The 19426-nt window shown below is 39.9% G+C and overlaps 1 protein-coding gene across 2 annotated transcripts; it reads right to left on the bottom strand.

Moving 5' to 3' along the window:
* Nucleotides 1–1512: 1512 nt before the first annotated feature.
* POLG2 (DNA polymerase gamma 2, accessory subunit) lies at nucleotides 1513–17127 on the bottom strand. 2 transcript variants are annotated; one of them, XM_004013031.5, is made up of 8 exons: nucleotides 16481–17127; nucleotides 11970–12096; nucleotides 11755–11860; nucleotides 10776–10949; nucleotides 9553–9693; nucleotides 7249–7329; nucleotides 3526–3626; nucleotides 1513–1716 (listed from the first exon to the last, which is right to left on the bottom strand). In XM_004013031.5, exons 1-8 carry the CDS (start codon nucleotides 17040–17042, stop codon nucleotides 1551–1553), a joined length of 1458 nt encoding a protein of 485 aa, XP_004013080.2. In that variant the 5' UTR covers nucleotides 17043–17127; the 3' UTR covers nucleotides 1513–1550. The 2 variants fall into 2 exon arrangements, with proteins under 2 accessions (XP_004013080.2, XP_012041730.2); XM_012186340.4 differs by lacking the exon at nucleotides 9553–9693.
* Between the last annotated feature and the right edge of the window lie 2299 nt (nucleotides 17128–19426).

Below are 19426 nucleotides of genomic sequence, written 5' to 3' on the forward strand. Positions count from 1 at the left end.
TCAGGGATCAAACCTGGGTCTCCTGCATGGCAGGCAGATTCTTTACCATTTGAGCCACCAGGGAAGCCCATAACTAGATATCTGATACTACAGATATGATTTTTAAAACTTTATTATAATCCTCAAACATATGCAAAAAGCAATACAATGAACCCATGTACCCATAACTCAACAACTCAGGACTACCCTTATTTTTCATCTATATTTTACCACTTTTTTAAAACTAAATTTTAAAACAAGTCTCAGATATTATATATTTTTACTCAAAAATATTTAAGTACATGTCTTTCAGATAAGGATTTTTAAAAAGAAAAATAAAGCCATAATATCATGATCACGCTCAAGAAAATTCTCAATAATTCCTTAGTATCATCTAGTGTTAATTTTTTCAGGCATGAAAATGGTTAACAAAAGATCCTGAACTAAAATATTTACAAATGAAGTGATAGCTGTGACCTGCTTTGTATAATAAGGAAGGGTGGTGTTGGGTGGATGAGGCAAGTCTGGTCATAGGTTGATGGTTGTTGGTACTGGGTGATCAGAACATGGAGTTAATTATACTGTCCTGTAGATGTCTTTGTGTTTGAAATTCTCCCCAAGAGCAAACAATAAAAATCTACTAGGTAAGGTCAACTCAGACAAGTTAGCCAACCTTTCAAGACACTGTACACAAATCATCAGTTGGGATATTTGCCAAGTTGGCATTGACAACACAGTCAACACAAACATAATCAGCACATAAACGTTTATAGAATCAGAAACTAATGTTAGATTATGCCATTTAACATTTATTTTAGCTTGCTTTTCAAAAATCAATAAATGTCCTAATTTAATTTTAGGTTAATCTTTGATATCTGAGAGTGTGCATAAAGACCTTTGCTTTCCTGATACCAAAACCCATTTCAGAGACTAAAAGACAGTACTGTAGCACCAAAGGATAAAGTGTCTTTGATCCAAATCAATCATGATATCCTCATGCCCTTGGACAATGACTAGCCCAGTAATGAATGTGTGATTCAGTTCTGATGAATAAAAGTAAACAAGTCTTCTGGTTAGGATGTTTGGGAAAGCATTTACTTTCCTAATTAAAAAAAAAGGGAAAGAGTCATGGCTGGCCAGTTCTTATCTCTTTGGCTTTCTTTCTAACCAGAGTGTAGCTGAGAAGGTTAGAAATACAGCAGCCACCTTGGGACCAAGAAGCAACAAGTAGAAAGATATAAGCCATATACTAAAGACGGTGGAAAGATAGCAAGAGCCTTGGTCCCTAACTACTACAGAGGAAAAAATTACACCAGCTCTGGACAGTCTAAACCCTTGATTGCTTATTATTAGAAAAACAAACCCCAATTTGCTTAATCTAGTAGTCTTTTTCTTACAGTGGAAAATATTTCTGATACCATGAAATACATCAAGAAGTAGTAAAAACAATGAAACAACAAAGCACCAAAAACACCCACTTCTTAAGTGCACACGGGTTAAACAACAATAACGAAGTTAAATAAGACAGCCAGCTTAGGAAAGGTGAATATTTATTATACAAATATTGAAATCTACACATTCTTAGCTGACGATATATATTTAGTTAAAAAGTCTTTTACTTTGGATATATGCATCATCTCCTTCATTGTGGTGTCTCTGCTTCTCAACTGTATTAATCCATTCTCCAAAGTAGCTTCAGTAATCAACACTGTGAAGAGGATACTCATTTCATCATATCTAAGAAAAAAAAGTAGTCAACCAAAACATATGAGCGCAAATATAAACTGGAAATTCACTACATAACCAGCATTAATTACTCTGGAAGCAATGTCACTTTCCAGAGCCACAAAACTCAAAGACAGTGCTTGAGAGCTAAACCCAAAAATAATTTTCTGAAGTTTCTGAATCATTTTCAAAGTAAAATCTTCAGAAATTTTCTGACTTATTGTAATAGCTTGGAAGCCATAAAAGAAAATAAAACATAAGAAATAAATACAGTCAGAAAAAAAAAAAGAAAGAAATACTGGTATCTCAAGACATCATTTGGGATGATATTACGTATGAACCTCAGAATAACCTTGGCCTTTTGGTATATGGATACAATCCAAGAAAATTATTTTAGACCCAACTCTCTTATACAACTATTCTAATATTAAGATCCAGTGCACAACAAATGATACCAAAACCCCATGTTTAATGTATAACTCAGTATGCTAACGCACAGTTTCTAGTTTAGCAATAACTGAATATATTCCACACTGGCCTTCTTCTTGCTTACCCAGTCACACACTAGGTCATTAATATTTCTCTCTTTGTAGGGCTCCACCAGAAATTATCTCATTTCTCTACTTACTGGCCTGCTGTCTACTCTAGCCCGCTACAACAGAAGCATCACAAGAACGGGAAACTTCGCTCTCTTGTTTGCTGCTGTATCAAAGTACATGAAATACAGTAGGTGCTTAATATGTATCTGAATGAACATATTCTGGGACAAAGAAAATAAATATCCTGAGACATAAAGCCTTTACTATGTAAAGAACAAATGTAACTTGATAGTGTCCTTAAGACTCAAAGGGTAATAAGATTTTAGAACTGAGAACACTGGAAGGTTCAAGCACTACTACTTCATTTTATATATGATAAAACCATCAGTTGCTCTATCTATAGAAACCTATTTTTCTTCTGACATCATCTGAAAGGTATATTCAATAAGTTACTAGAGAACTGAGGAACAAGACCCTGAGCTTCACAACTTATCACCTAAAAGATAAGTATTAGACACAAAAAGCTAAAAAAAATAACAACAACAACAAAAAAAAACCCAAAGTAAGGGAAATGAACTGTTTTATTGGAAAACAGAAGTCATTGGAAATAACAAGGCTAAGACCAGAGACAGGGAAATCGATCAGGAGATTAGTCCAATGATTCAGCCAAGAGATACTAGTAGCCTTAACTTGAGTAGGGACAGTGAAGATGGGGAGAAATGGACGTGAGATACATTTAGGAGGAAGACAAGAGTCAGCGATGGACTGGGCGCGGACTGTAAGGGAGAGGGAGGAGTGCCGGACAATATCCAGGTTTCAGTCTTAAGTAATCAAGTAAACAGAGGCACCGATCAACTGAGAAAACCGGTTCTCTGTTCTCTGGAATGAAATTACTTTCCACTCAACCCGAGGATGAACCATAAGAACGAGCAATAAAAAGGCACTCCACTGAGGTTCCCACAGTCCTGATTCAACAAATGCCTCTAATGGGAGTAATTCCATTCCTGATAAACTGCAAACCTCAGGGACACATACTTCATAGCAGGAGTCCTGAGGTTTCACATAGCGCATGGTTAAATATACCTGCTGAGCATTGCCTCCTGCTGTAGCAATTAACTAAGGGTATGTGGTTCTGTAAATAGAACAGTTAGGAATAATTTTAAATTACATTATAGATACATATTCAGAAGAGGTTTGTTACTCATAAAGTAAAGAAACATCAGATAATCAAAAACTCTGAATAAATACAATTTTTTTTAGCAACCAAAAAGATAATTCTCACTTTGAATAAAGTTGTTCCAGTGAAGACTGCACGGTTTCCAAATAACCAGGCCACACAGAAATTCCATTCTCTAGTAATTCATTAAACAGCCCTTGACAAACCTAGAGAAAAACACAAAAACTCTGAATATGAAAGAAAAGTAGCTAGAAGTAGCACCCTATTTTTATGAAACCACCAGTCATCTTTTTCAATATTTAAAATGGGCATAAATCCCTTTACTTACATAATATTGTTGATAATTTTATATATTGTATATTTATAAACTGTATATTTCTTAAGAATTTAAACACTGCAGAGCATGTTCGTTGTTCAGTTGTATCCGACTCTTGGAGACTGCATGGACCGCAGCTGGCCAGGCTTCTCTGTCCATGGAATTTTCCAGGCAAGAATACTGGAGGGGTGGCCATTCCCATCCTCAGGGATCTTCCCAACCCAGGGATTGAACCCAGGTCTCCTGCATTGCAGGTAGACTCTTTACCGTCTGAGCCATGAATGCTAAATGCAAATCTCTGAGATTTTTATACTAAATGTAAGAATTTTTATTATCATCACTCAAAACACAAAAGGCAAAACAGAGTCTATCAAAAAAAAAGCAGTTAAGTCCAAAGGGTTATGTTAACTCATCCGAGACTTGAGGACTGAAGAGAAGAGACATCAAAGAAAAGTAAGAAGAAGCCAGCAAAGTATGAAGAAAACTAGGAAAGTGGTATTCCTGAAGCCAACTAAAGAAAATGTTTCAGGAACAGAGAATGACTGCTTAGCATCAGTGGAATGCTGGAGACAAAAGCCTAATGGAAAATACAGAAATAATAATGAGTAAACGACAGTTTACTATACTGTTTTCTTAAAAACGGTGATGCAAAAAAAAAAAAGAAAGAAAAATTTAAAATGCCCATAACAATCCAAAACTAAAAACTAAAGCAAAATTTTCCTCACTGGTGCTGCTGATGCAAGATGTTTAGCAATATCCCTGGCCTTCATCAGATGCCTGGAGCACTCTCCCTCACTTTGTGACAACTGAAACTGTCCCCAAACTTTACCAAATGTCTGTGGTGGGGAGGGGGAGGGTAAGGGCGAGTGGAAGGGTCACGTGAGAGCATGTGCTTACACTAGAGCACTGGGTCTCAAACTTTACCTTCAGTAACACCTGGAGGGCTTGCAAAACACAGATGGCTCAGCCTCACCCCAGAGTTTCTGATTCAGCAGGTTTGGCAAGAATTTGCATTTCTAGCAAGTTCCCAGGGAAAGACCAGAGCAAAGTAAATGGGTGTTAAGGTATATGGTATTCTGGGGACAAACAAGAATAAAGATATTAATAAATCTTAGAAAGTAACAGGAAAAAGACTAATAGGAGTTTTAGTAAGTTAGTGGTTGCCAGCAGAAAATGACCTCTTCTTAATAGAAGGTGAAAGAGGAAAGAAAAAGCTCTCCGCATGATTAAGCCCAGGTGAAGACATGGGGAAATGAGAGCCCTCATGTCACAGACGAGTCCACAAACAGGGGCAGCCAGTTTGGAGAGCAATCTAACTGATATAGTGAAATTAAGGCTACATGTTCATTTTATCCCAAAATCTGATCCCTGTAAAAACAACCCACAAAACCTCTTCCATGGCCCAGAAAGTTACAGGCATAAGGATTCTCTCTGTCATAAAGCTGAGGAAAAAAGTTAAGAACAGAACAGATACTACTCATTTGGTAAAACACCTGGGGCACCAAGTAGTACTATTCTTCTTGGAAATAAAACGAAACAGAAAAGGGCCTGCAGTGGCAATCACGAAAATCTAAGAGGCAGACTTCTTCTTTGTCCTGCAAGCAAAAAAAAATTCCCTAGGAACTTGGTACCTTCTGGGTGTTTGGGAAGTCTTCCTCAATCCTGGGGGCAAATGTGGAAATCAAGCCATTCTCTCTCCCTTTCCCTGAGCTCATTATCACCACCTCCCCAGACCCTCCCCAAGAGCTCGAGAAAGCCAGTTAATCTTTCAAGAGTCCTCACTCAGTCCCGGATGGTCTGAGTCACCCAGACAGAAACGACTGCTGAACGGGCCCCGGCTTTTTTTAAGAGTATTTAATTTGACCAGATATATTAGAAAAAATAAAATAAGATTGCAAATCTAGAGCTTGTGCTGATACCAACAAGTATCAAAATGTTACGTTGGCCAATAAACACATGAAAAGATGCTTAACATCATTCAGTGTTAGAGAAATGCAAATCAAAACTACAATGAGATATCACTTCACTCCGGTCAGAATGGCCATCATCAAAAAGGTCTACAAACAAAGGCTGGAGAGGACAGGGAGAAAAGGGAACCCTCTTGTACCGTTGGTGAGATTGTAAATTGATAGTGCCACTGGAGAACAGCAATGGAGATTCCTTAAAAAACTAGGAATAAAACCACCATATGATCCAGCAACCCCACTACTGGGAGTATACCCTGAGAAAACCACAATTCAAAAAGACACATGTAACCCAATGTTCACTGCAGCATAATTTACAAAAGCGAGGGCATGGAAGCAACCTAGATGTCCACTGACTGATGAATGGACAGAGGAGATGTGGTATATATACACAGTGGAGTATTATTCAGCCACAAGAAGGGATGAATGAGTCAGTTCTAGTGAGGTGGATGAACCCAGAGCCTGTTATACAGAGTGAAGTCAGAAAAACAAATATTGTATGTTAATGCACACATATGGAATCTAGAAAAACAGCACTGATGAAGCTGTCTGCAGGGAAGGAACAGAGAGGGAGACTCAGAGAACAGACTTGTGGACACAGTGAGGGAAGCAGAGGCTGGGACCAACTGAGAGAGCAGCGCTGACGTATACAACACTGTGCTGTGCTAAGCTGCTCAGTCGCGTCTGACTCTGAGACCCCGTGGACTGTAGCCCACCAGACTCCTCTGTCCAAGGGAGTTCTCCAGGCAAGCATACTGGAGTGGGCTGCCATGCCCTCCTCCAGGGGATCTCCCCAACCCAGGCTCGAACCCAGGTCTCCTGCACTGCAGGCAGATTCTTTACCATCTGAGTCACCTGGGAAGCCCAATACTTGAGCGGGTAGCCTATCCCTTCTCCAGGGGATCTTCCCAACCCAGAAATCAAACCAGGGTCTCCTATATTACAGGTGGAGTCTTTACCAGCTGAGCTACCAAGGAAGCCCAGATATAACACTATCCTGTGTAAAGTAGCTGGCTAGCGGGAAGCTACTATATAACACAAGGAGCCCAACCTGCTGCTCTGTGACGGTCTAGAGGGGTGGGTGGGAGAGTGGAGGGAGGTTCAAGAGCTGGGGGATATACATATAATTATGGCTGATTCGAGTTGTTGAATGGCAGAATCCAACACAACACTGTAAAGCAATTATCCTCCAATTAAAAAAAAAGTGTGAAAAAGAGAAAAGGTAAGAAGTTACTCACTAGACTTCTGTACAAATATTTTGATCACCAAAATTATGTATACTCATTTTAAAAAATGCAGTTATGACTGAGCATGACATTAACAGCAAAATCCACGCAAGTGTATTCAGTTTCTTTTGTATGCTATATTCCAAATTGCATTAATTAATCACAGTATTTATCCACAGTTCTTTTTTTTTTTTTTTTCCCACAGTTCTTTAGTTAAAAAAATTTTTAAATGAATCAAAATAAAACTTAGATGGCAAACTACTCATTTACTTGGAATAATGGTTATAGTTGAAATCAAGACATTAAAGCTTATTTAACCCACCTGTCTTAGTTCCACCGTTGGGCCTCGTCCCACATCCAAAGCAACTTTAATAGGGGCCAAACAAGGGTGAAGTTTAAGCACCTAAAACAATTTAAAGAGCAGGGGTAAAAAGGACAAGCACCAACAAACACGAAGCTTCTTCAACAGTTAAAATTTTCTGTGTGAAAATGAAGCTAGCTGAGGTCATAAGGAGCCATGTGAAGACGCACCAGTCATCCACGGTCAGCTGCCACAGATTTCTGCACTTGGGCATTCTGCAGAAAGACACCCACTTGATGCTCCCCTCTCTCCTGACAACTCCGTTTCCCTCCGTTGAAATGCCCTTTCGAAGGAACCGCTGCCTTCACCACCCAGCCTGCGCCACGCGCCTTATCACTCGCACTTTCTCTGCCAAAACCCATCATGCTACACATTCATTCAGCCTTTTAACACTTGGTACGAGAAACAGTTCTAGGTGGTGGGGACAAAAATCCCCGTTCCTCATGATGGGGAGAAGATAACAAAATAAAAAAGTAATATATTTGAAGGCAGGAAAAGAAAAGCAAGTGAAGTCGTTCAGTCGTGTCCGACTCTTCAACCCCATGGACTGTAGCCTACCAGGGATTTTCCAGGCAAGAGTACTGGAGTGGGTTGCCATTGCCTTCTCCAGAAGATCTTCCCAACCCAGGTATCAAACCCGGGTCTCCCACGTGCAGGCAGACACTTTACCGTCTGAGGCACCAGGGAAGCTCTGTATTTCAAGATAGTAAGTGCTTAAAAAAAGAAAGAAAGAAGATATGTGTTGGCACGGGGTGGGCTAGGGGAGGGCTGTTTGCAATTTTAAAGAAGGTGATAAGAGAAAGTCTCCTCTCTGAGGTGACATTTGAGCAAAGATTTGAAAGTAGATTGAGGGGCAAGACTTGTGCGTTTGGAGGAAGAGCACTCAGACAAAGGGGAGAACTAATGACAGGGCTCTGGGGGCACACCTGGCATGTTCTAGAAACAACAATGATGTCTGTATTGCTGGAGCAGACTGAGTAACGTGGAGACGAGTTGGAGGTCAAAAAGAAAAAGGTTTTGTAAAACATTTTAAGGGGCTTGAGCTTTTCCCCAGAGTAAGAAAAGGAGCTCACTGGAGGGTTTAAAGCAGAGGAGCCGAGTAACATGAATGTTCAAAAGGGGCCACTCAGCGCAGGGTGGTGGGGATGATGGTGGCTTAGATCAGAGTTCAAGCAGGGGAGGTGGTAAGAAAAGGCCAGATTCAGGATATATGTTGGAGACAGAGTCAGAGAGGTTTTGCTGATGGTTTGGAAGTGGGGTGTAAGAGAAAGAAGGGATCTCCCTTGTTTGTTTGCCACAAATGCCCCATAAATCCCAACTCCCAGAATGACCACATCAGGCTAAATGAACACTGCATAAACAATCACTAATTGTGCAGAGTGGAGCTACAAGCTGGTGGCGTCTGACGCCAGGTGAGCACTCAACAGGTTAAAACTTTTGATTTGGAGACGCTCCCTGTCACAGTTGAGGGGAATAGGACTATTCTAAACTCTTGCCACTTAAACCCCTACTCCACATTTTAAGCTAACATTCTTGCTTCTGAATTCCCCAAGAAAACAAAGGATGTGAGTAAAGCTTCCTTCAAGGGCTAAACAGCCCCGGCAGCCTATTTTTATCTATACTATTGTTTTTCCTCCATGCTGTTTAAAGTAATCCTTTTCAAGACAACCCCCACCCCCACACCAACCAACATGTATTCTTGATTCTGTCTTAATCCTTCTTGTTTCTTCCAAAATTTTGCTCCATTAGGCATTTCATTTCTCTTCTATGGCTGCAACCCCTCCTCTCTTGATTTCGAGCCCGTAAGGATGCTAAAACTGCACATCCTAAAATAAGCCTTTTCCTTGACCCAGACCCATGGCTTGCTCCTGTGATCCAGTGACCAGCCACTTGGGGTCAGACCAGAAGCTGAGAGGTCAATACCACAAGTCTGGCTGGTCTTACTGCTATTTAACATTTTGCTCTGATGTAAGTGGAAGCCATCAGTGAAGAGGCTCAGGGGCTGAGAGTCAGCGAGAGCTCTCTCGCTGCCCAAGATCACACAGAAACGCCTTTGGGGTTACCCAGTAGGGATTCCCGGTTTTAATTCTGCGAGAACCTGCTTATTATTCCTGTGGCCGCATTCTCTAAGAAACCTGAAAAATATTTCAATTAAAAAAATTATTATTCAGAGTTTATGTTAGAAACCAAGTACGCTAACATAAAAAAGAGGGGAGAAACCTGTATTTTTAACTTCCCAAGGCTGTCTCTGAAATATCAAAGTACCTTTCTATGAAGATCTTTCTTTCTTGTAAAGGAGTTCTCTGTTAGCTGGAAAGAATCATAGAGGTAGGCCAGCATGCCTCGGTCTAGATCTCCATTTATAGATAAAACAGAAGGAACCACGTTTTTCCGCCCGTCTCGGCCCTCAATAGAAAAGTACAACAAAACTAAAGCATTATTCAGCAGAACTACCTCCTAAAATCACATTTTAGACTTACAAAATCAGAATGCAAACTGATCAATAAATCTAGACAGAATGATGAAATTAATTTAAAAGTTATCATTTTGGCAACCCTTACAGTAATCATTGATTTGGGCAAGAAAGATGCTGTAACATCAGCAGGTCAAAATCTGGTGAGAAACAGGTTATTTTTACGTAAAGTATCTGCCCACAAAAGACTTACTAATTACTTGCCAATGAATAACCTCAAAATACTTATCAGCTTTACAATGGAGAAACCTGGTAGGATCATCTTAATCAAGTGATAAAAGTGATATCACCAGTAACAAACTGCTATCACATGCCTCCTGATGTGATGCACTGAGGCGAGGGCAGCACCATTGCTGCGGCATGCCTAGCAAAAAGCACATGAAGCAAACTCCAACCAAGGGACGCTCTACAGAGCAACTGGCCTGTACTCTTCAAAAATCTCAAGGTCATGAAAGACAAGGGAAGATAAAAGGAAGGGGACTAAGAACACGTGACATCTACTTGAAATCCAATCCTAGATTGGATCCTGGGCCTATAAAGCACAGATCGGAATACCTGATTACATTTGAAGGGTTCTGTGGATTTGACAGTAATAGCAGATTACTGTTACTTTCCTGATCATAATGACCGCATTGCAGTTATATAGGTGAGTCCTTGTAATACTTGAGAAATGCATACTGAAGTACTGAGAAGTCTTGGGCCAGCCACCATGTCTACAGTTAATTTTCAAATGGTTCAGAAATGATCACAGGGTAGTCCAGTGGTTAAGAATCTGCCTTCTAACGCAGGGGACAAGGGTTCGACCCCTGGTCTGGGAACTGAGATTCCACATACCACGGGGCAACTAAGTCTGTGCACCACAACTAAGACCTGACTCAGCAGAAAACTAATAAATAAAATTTAAAAAAATAATAAAATGTACAAGTCAGAGCGTTTTTTAAAAAGTATATCTTAAAAATGATCATGGTTAGAGAATCTGGGTAAAGGATACATAGGAACACAAGGGAAAACATACGTGTAATGGAGCCACACTTCCAGGATACATGTGTAAAAGTTCATGATCGCCTAGATTCCACAGGGTTTCTATTGGCTCCTTTCCCCAGGGAAAATTGTAGTAAAGTTTGTTTCCTTTTCGGCCTGCTTCATCCTGACAGTCTCCACTGCTGAAGTTAGATGGACTCACAGCAAACTGGAAAGGAAAGTTTGTCTTATTAACATATTAAAATAAACATTAAAAAGTAAAGTTGCCGGCAGCAACTGAATGAAATGGGTCAAGTTCCATATAAGAACTGTTAAGTTGAATTAAATGTGAACGACTATACTGCTAAAAATACTGTTTTTTAATCTGAACGAATTACAGAGAATAACTGCCGATGCTATTTAGCCTTCCTGTGGTCAATTAACAAGAAGGGAAGGAACCATGAACTTAAGATACAGAAGAAAGTATCACATACCATTCTCATCCTTCCATAAGCCTGAGTATTTGTGATCATTTCATTTACTTTAGGTGAGTATTTGGAGATTCTGAGAATTAGAGTAATAAGACAACAGCAAGACAAAAATGCTTACTTCAGCTTTTCTCTCTTAGGCTTACACTGAAACCTGATTGTAAATTACAGGACCATTTGATTAACATGGAGAGTTCATGGAGGTTGGGAGGAAAAGCTAAAGCTGTAAGAGTGGGCAAGGGTCAAACTCTATACCAGTCAGGAATGCTAGGTAAGAGAATTTGAACTTTATTTTGTTGAAGTCTTACCAACAAAAGTTTCTAACCAAAACATCAACAAATATCTTTACCAAAGTAACTCTGTCTTACAGAACAATGAAAATCATTACTAAGAGTTTTTTTATATGTACTTATTAATTTTTATAGCCGTCTCATAAATAAAACATAGCTACATCAAATAAAATTTCATTTATTATAGAGAAGTATTACTTCTTACTTAGACAATTTGCCTATTCATTATTAAATTAAAGGTTAATTATTGCAGTACCTTTCTCCACCATAGGAGTCGATGACGTAACCAGAAATCAAGCCACTGGCTTGCAGTTCTTGCTGAAGTAAACCATACCAGAGAAGCTTCAGTCTTTTCACCGATTCTTTGGATATCAGAAATATAAGATAATCATTTATTTGAAAATCATATAATCTATCCCAAAGTGAAAGTGTTTAAACACAAGGCCAAGTTATATGCCATTTTCTGTGTACCTTTTAACACCATCAGGGGTCTGCTTAGTATCAGACACAGGGTGAAAACACACTCCAATCTGAGCAAGGCCAAAAGGCAGCCTCTTGTTTATCAGATCCAGGTAACTAACATAGTGCTCCAAGGCACCTGTTGAAAAATAAATCAATCACTGTATAAATCTGCTTTATAAACCCAATCATTTTGGTCAATTTATAGACAAATTAATAATATACGGCTAACATAGCAGTCAGCAGAGTAACATGGAGCTAAAGTAGATTTTAGTTGATTACCACTTAATTTCAAGTAGTGCTCTCCAACTTTTTAGTTTGAAGATTTTCAAATCTACAAGAAAGTTGAAAGAATAGTACAATAAACGTCTGTAAATCCTTCACCTAGATTCACCAACTGTAAACATTTTGCCACATTTCTTTTTCTTATTCACCACAAACACTTCAGCAGGCACCTCCTAAAATTAAAACTGTTCACTGCACACCTTTATTACGCCATTAATCATGTCATGATTTCATCTAACATATGATCAATATGCTATTTTCTGTCACCCCCAAATGCCATTTATTGCTGTCCTTTTCTCCCTAATTAAGGTTAATACTCTGCATTTTGATTAGGTTTCTTAAATCACTCTAAATCTAGACTATTTCTCTGACTTCTCCAACTTTGCTTTTAATAACACTGACTTTTGATTTGAGTACAGGCCAGTCGCAGATTACTCTCATATTAGACTTGTCTGAATGTTCCCTAATGATTCCATTTCTAGCAAGAATACCACCTAGTTGATACGTTATGTCTTACTGCATCCTAATAGGAGGAACCTAGTATCAAATGATCCCATTTCTAATGAAACCAGAGTTAGATTAACTAGTTGAGGCAGTGAATATCCATTCCCCACTATTATCCTGCTCCCCCAAAATCTTCTACCCAATCTTTTAGCATTCACTGATGACCCCTGCTTGAATTATTCTATCAAGGATTACAAAGGTAGTTTTTCTATTCCAGCATTCTTTCTATATTTACTGCACAGCTCCTATTAAAACAAACTCTCTTCAACTCCTCTTTCTACCAAGAGCCTTAATTACACCAAGAGCCTTAATTACTTATTTTTTTCATTAACACTGTGGATTAGATTTTTCTTTAATGTGTTCTCATCCATTACCATCAATATTTATTTTAATGTTCAATTTGTCCCATATTTAGCCAGTGGGAATCTCCTTCAAGCCAGTATGTATGTCCTTTTATCATAAACCCATTTCTCCTCCTTGGAAGGAAAGCTATGACATACCTAGACAGTGAATGAAAAAGCAGAGACATCACTTTGCCGACAAAGTTCTGTATAGTATAGTCAAAGCTATGGTTTTTCCAGCAGTCATGTATGAATATCAGAGTTGGACCATAAAGAAGGCTGAGTGCCAAAGAACTGATGCTTTTGGATTGTGGTGCTGGAGAAGACTCCTGAGAGTCCCTTGGACCACAAGGAGATCAAAGCAGTCAATCCTAAAGGAAATCAACCCTAAATATTCATTGGAAGGACTGATGCTGAAGCTCCAATACTTTGGCCACCTGAGGGGAAGAGCCGACTCAATGAAAAAGACCCTGATGCTGGAAAAGACTGAAGGCAAAAGAAGAAGGGGATGGTGAGATAGTGGGATGGCATCACTGACTCAACTGACATGAATCTGAGCAAATTCCGGGAGATAGTGAAGGACAGGGAAACCTGGTGCACTGCAGTCCATAGGGTTGCAAAGAGTCGGACACAACTTAGCGACTGAACAACAATACTTAGTCTTCTAGTAATTTTTTGCTTTCTAGCACCATGAACTGTCCCAAAGTCACCTTATATTGTCCCTGTCCCAGACCTGGAATGAGCCATTTCTCCAAGTACTGGTTCCTTTTAGAAACTTAATTCTAGGTGTGCTCACTGCTATTGTCATTGTTTCTAGGCCTTTTCAACGAAGAAAGTTAGGAAATATGTATTTTTAAAATAAGTTCATACTGATAGTCAATTCAAATTTAATATTACAAAGTTTATCCTTATCTGCTTTGTATCTTTTTCCTTACAGTGAAAATCTTGGTTCCTAATAAATCTATCCATGGGTCTATTTGCTCAGAGTTGGACACAATTGAGCAGGCATGCACAAAATATATGTAAAACAGCTTCAGAACTATAATTTCAACATTTCTACTTAGAATAAACCGAAGTTGAAGATTTCTTACACCTAGGTTATTCTCACTAAATGACGACACTGTGTTCAACAGTTACTTGAGACTTCCACTTCCCGTAATAACTGGCAACCTGGTTGACAAGAAAAGCTTAGCCGAGAAACTTTAAAAAATCTGTTTAAAGACACAAGAGAGCTATCAAGGCAGTAAGGACTGAGGGTCCAAGATTTGGAGAGAAAGGAAGAGAGACAGGCGAACGCAACATTTAGTGTTTTTCCAATCTGAAGTAGCAGAGCTGAGAAGCTGAAACACTGACATCGTGCGGGGCTGGGGGCTGGGAAGTATAAAAATTATAGTCTGAAGGTCATAAGAAAGAGGGGCCCTGGCAAACACCCCAGTCTTTCACTAGGGACACCTAAAGGCTTACCTTCTAGGGGTAAAGTGAAAACGAAGCTGTCAATGAACTTTCTGGATAAATATGCCCTAACTGCCTGCCCAAAGCAAAAGTAATCCCCACCCGCTAGCCCACAGATAGAAGAAAACATCACCCAGAGCTTCAATTTATCTCTATAATTGACACACAAATTACTTAGAAAATCAAGAGAAAAGTCCAAATGAACAAAAGTCCAGAGTAACACAGATACTAGAAACAGACATAACTGAGTTATCAGACCAGACTTTAAAATGTGATCAATGTGTTCAAGAAAGTTGGCAACAAGATGGGGGAAGTCTAACATATGCGTAACTAATCGCAGGACAGAAGAAAGAGAATAGGGCAGTGGTGATCTTTGGAGATATATAATGGCTGAGAATTTTAAAAAACCGTTCATACTTAGATCAGTTCAGTCACTCAGTCGTGTCCGATTCTTTGCGACCTCATGGACTGCAGCACACCAGGCTTCCCTGTCCATCACCAACTCCTGCAGTTTACTCAAACTCATGTCCATTGAGTCGGTGATGCCATCCAACCATCCCATCCTCTGTCATCCCCTTCTCTCTCCTTCAATCTTTCCCAGCATCAGGGTCTTTTCAAATGAGTCAGCTCTTCTCATCAGGTGGCCAAAGTATTCATACGCAGAGGCTACCACAATAGTTCAGACATGAGGGGAAAGAAGGCAAGGGCATGGGGCATAGAAAGAAACGGCAAACTGGTACTTGAAAGCTAGAAGCACTAGACAACCGAAAGATTAGGCAAATGCATGGATTTAAGTTTCTTAAAGGGAAGAGAATGTCTGGCTCATCAATAAATACTTTCATGAATCTAAGACAGCTATGTTTCATTTTCTCATAGGAAAGAAAAAATAGATTTGTTTTGGGACATGGTAATGAAAAGTGATTTAACTTCCCTAAAGGAAAACCATCATGAATAATTAAAGTAGTTCAAATCAAAATTGTCACATTTACTCAACAGTTTTAAGTTTACCTTAGTTTATTAAGGAAATCTTTAAAAGGTTATAATATAGGTACCAATTTTCAGAGACCATGGACATTGGTTATTTCAAATTACTTCCTAGTATCTCTTAATAAAAAAAAAAATGGCAAGAATAACATGTTGCAAAGATGAGATGCTTTAAAAAATAAAAAATCTGATTCCCCCCCCCCACCCCAGGATCTCTACTATCATTTACTATTTAACTTTAAAGGTATACTGTGCCCTACAAAAGTTCTGTGTATTCACTCAAGAATCACTTATAAAACTTAATCAGTCCTATTATTCTGCCAATTAAAAAATTACCTGAAGGGTTCTTCAAACAACAGATTATGTAGATCAGTAAGAAAAACTGAGGGAGGGCATTTTCTTGTTACTCTGGAAAAACGAGCTCTTTTTTTTTTTTAATTTGGCTATTCGGCATATGGGATCTGAGTTCCCTGAACCCGGGATCAAAGCCACACCCTTGCACTGGAAGCTTGGAGTCTTAACCCTGGACCACCACGAGAAGTCCCAAAACGAGCTCTTGCTATGTCTTCTGTGTGTTTAAAAAAAAAAAAAGAAGAAGAGTAACTGTGGAAATACTTGTTAGTATTTTAGTAACAATGAACCAACGATTCAAACACGCGATTTAACTTAGGTCCTAATTCTAGGACTACTCAATTGAACTCCAAAATACTACGGTTGCCTTGGGAAACTGACAGCTTTACTAGACCCTTGAACCAGATTCTTTTAAGAAAAAAATAACGATCCCATGAACCAGTTGTCTCCAAGGTAGCAAGATTGTCAATAAACCCAACTACGTTAAGAAGACAGATCCAGGTAATTTCCTTTCCACGTGAATTGCCAGTTGCAATTCGTGAAATCGGGCGAGATTGCCTTTCCACCCCCGACACCTATTTTGAAGCATGAAATCGTGAAGCATACCGTGAAGAAGGTTCTCCCGTAGTTTCCCAGAAGTGTTTAGTAAGTTCTCAAGAAATGCTACTAGCTGTTCCTTACTCAGCTCTTTGTCTTGCAAGATTTCGCGCAGCGTTTCTGCAGAAACTAACCTGAAGCCATTGTCCACGGGCAGTGAAGGACCTGGTTCACGATGGAGGGCGTCTACCGGGAAGACCTGCTCCCTGAACACCACCACCGAGGACCACCATTCGGCCGCCAGGTTCTTCCGCAACTCTATGCCCAAGGGGCCAAGGCCGGGGTGGCATCCGTTTAGAAGAGAATCTCGGCTAAGCTGCTGCTTGGTGCCACTGAGGAAACGTCTCTTCTGACAGATCTCTACCAGCGCCTCACTCCCCTCACCACCAGACTCGGGGGCCTCTCTCGGCTCGTTTCGGGGTAGCTCCGCTCGCGACCTCACGGGCCCTACGAAGGAGCCTGTCCGTTCCGACAACTGTTCCGGCTGCCTCCCATCTACTTGACCCCCAAACCCAGACGACAGGCACCGGCAGACTCTCTGGCAGGCTCTGATGGCTGGAGCAGAGCGCATCGCCCTCGGGAGTTAAAGAGCAGTCTCCTACTAACTGGCAGATCCCAAAAAACCGCCACCACAGTGCGAGCCCGGGGGTCCAGTTGCGCAGGCGCGACGGAAGTGAGCGTGAGCAGAGACCGGCCCCTCCCACGGAAGTACGTCACTGCGTTCCGGCCGCCGCCGCCCCGTCCCTTTCGTCCACGCGAATACAGGATCCCTCTTTCCTCAAGGTCTAGATCCTTCAGATTGCTGCTAGATCATTGCCATCTGCTTTATACTCTCCCTCTGTTGGCAGTAGAATCAGCTTTACTTTCATATTTGCTTTTGCCAAAATACCTAGGTGTTTTGCACATTTCCGTTTACATACACCTCATTTAAATGGTAATTTGCATTCTCAACGTAGTTACCGAAAACAAACCTTAGTTCCTTTTTTAAAAAAAGGTTGTAGTCCTAAATGTTAAGAGACCAGGCCTCTCGTGCGTCTCTACTAAAAATGCTGTCGCCATCCTCCCTGCCCTCCTGGAAGTACGTGTGTGGGGAGTTGTGACAATAAAGTATAGCCCCTTTATGTGTATTAAAAAGGAAGCCCTTGGCCACCTGTACCCATCACCTGAAAACACTTCAAAAACTGCTGAGAATGGCCCAGTAATATTAAAAACTCCACGGGTTAATGTGGACGCACCAGACAACCAAGCACCGGTGTACACTGCAGTTGTTCTACCAGAGGGCCCTTGAGACCCTTCCAGAGCTTGTGATTTCACACTTCCACTTCAGCCCTGAAAAGAACTGCCCAAGTAGTGGCACAGCCCAGATTAAAGAAAACGGTTTATTTCAAACCGCATTATAGTTCTACTTCCGACTTTCCTCGAAGTGGCTAAGACTAACCCAGGTGAAAGAACAAACTACTGTATTCTACTAGAATACCAGGAAAAGGCAATTTATGAAGAGGATGGTCTAGCAACTGAGTTAAGAGAACACAGGTTCATCACGTTAATGTGTGACAGGTTCAGAAAAATCTTCCATACAACACGTGAAAGTCAAAGTCAGTAGAACAGTATATGAAAAGCAACTGTATTAACAGCAAAGCTGGGCAAAATTAACGTGTTTTCCACTCCCAGAAAACACACGAGGCCTACAACGCAAATAAATAAAAGAGAGAATGGGAAGAAAAATCACATTTATTAAGACAACCACAGGCTGGACACAACACACATGCTAAAAAGTGGACTGTCTTTTAAAACTTACTTCAAAGGTAAATAGTTTGTTTTCCACAGCCCCACAATCATTCCAGTGTTTACAAATTAAAAGGCCCACCTTAGACATTAAACAGTAATATGTAATACTCCAACCTACCCCAAAAGCTCCTTTTAAGTCATAATGAATGACTTATCACGCTATTGAAAACTGTTAAGTTACTAGAGGGTCAGTTTTCAATGTCAGTCCTAAAAATACCACTCCTTGTCTTGTCCCTGGAAAATTCTAGTTTGTTTTACATTTTAGAGGTAAGGCATTAACACCAATTAAAGCCTCAATAACCACAGTTTAAATGAAGTCTCATAAAATCCTACCCTCTCCTTGCAAACATGAGAAGACATTCAAATGAAGTATTAAGGTTGGTGAGACACAGTTAAAGCTACCCATCAGATCTTTTCAGCAGTAAACCCATGTTGACCCTAACAAAAGGACCTATATCATAGTCACTGTGCTTTGGGTAACGTGGCTTCCTCTAGATTAACCCGTTAAATTTTGAGGATGTCTTTTATCCTATTCTACATTTTGAAATCCTCCAGAGTTCCCTCAATTACTGGGCATTCATGACTCCTAGTTTGACTAGTTAAGAGCCCCAGGAGGCCTATGAAGACTAGTGTTTCTGTACTACCCCTGGCAGGAGAACACAGAACATGAATTCAATCTTAGCTTGTGGCCAACCATCTTGAAGGGTGTAGTCTTTCAGCCTCAGTAATTAATAGTACAGCCCGGAGCAAATATAATCTCTCGAAAAGTTATTTGAAGACTTTTCCCAAATTACAAATTTGCAAAAGGAACAAAGTCATCCATATTCTCACTAAGCAATCTAAGTTAAGGGTGGGGCTATACACTTGTTCCCTGTTTTAGTATCTCCTTTCACCATTTAAATGACTATTTAAATGACTCACCTGATTTGGGGAGGCACCAAAAGAAAGCCTTTATGTAATTTAGCTAGAACTGCTAATCAACCTAAATCAATTGAATTTTAGTCCTTGCAATAGGAATAGATCACTTTAAGGGCCTTCTGATCTCCCCACTTCCCAAAATGAAATTATAGAAAGGAGCAGTCAATTTTAGTTTTATGACTAAAAAAGACCATCTAAGCAGTTTTACATGACATTATATATGTAAAATAAAGTACCATTTCCACTTAA

Source organism: Ovis aries, chromosome 11, assembly GCF_016772045.2.
Source record: "Ovis aries strain OAR_USU_Benz2616 breed Rambouillet chromosome 11, ARS-UI_Ramb_v3.0, whole genome shotgun sequence".
NCBI lineage: Eukaryota > Metazoa > Chordata > Mammalia > Artiodactyla > Bovidae > Ovis > Ovis aries.

Bases quoted from the DNA above. Each gene is read 5' to 3' on its own strand.
- POLG2 (XM_004013031.5), bottom strand. From the start codon at position 17,042: ATGCGCTCTGCTCCAGCCATCAGAGCCTGCCAGAGAGTCTGCCGGTGC. The intron at 11,861-11,969 runs GTACACAGAAAA...TGATATCCAAAG, and splicing joins ACCCCTGATGGTGTTAAAAG to AATCGGTGAAAAGACTGAAG. The intron at 3,627-7,248 runs GTGGGTTAAATA...GTTTTTCTCTAG, and splicing joins CAACGGTGGAACTAAGACAG to GTTTGTCAAGGGCTGTTTAA.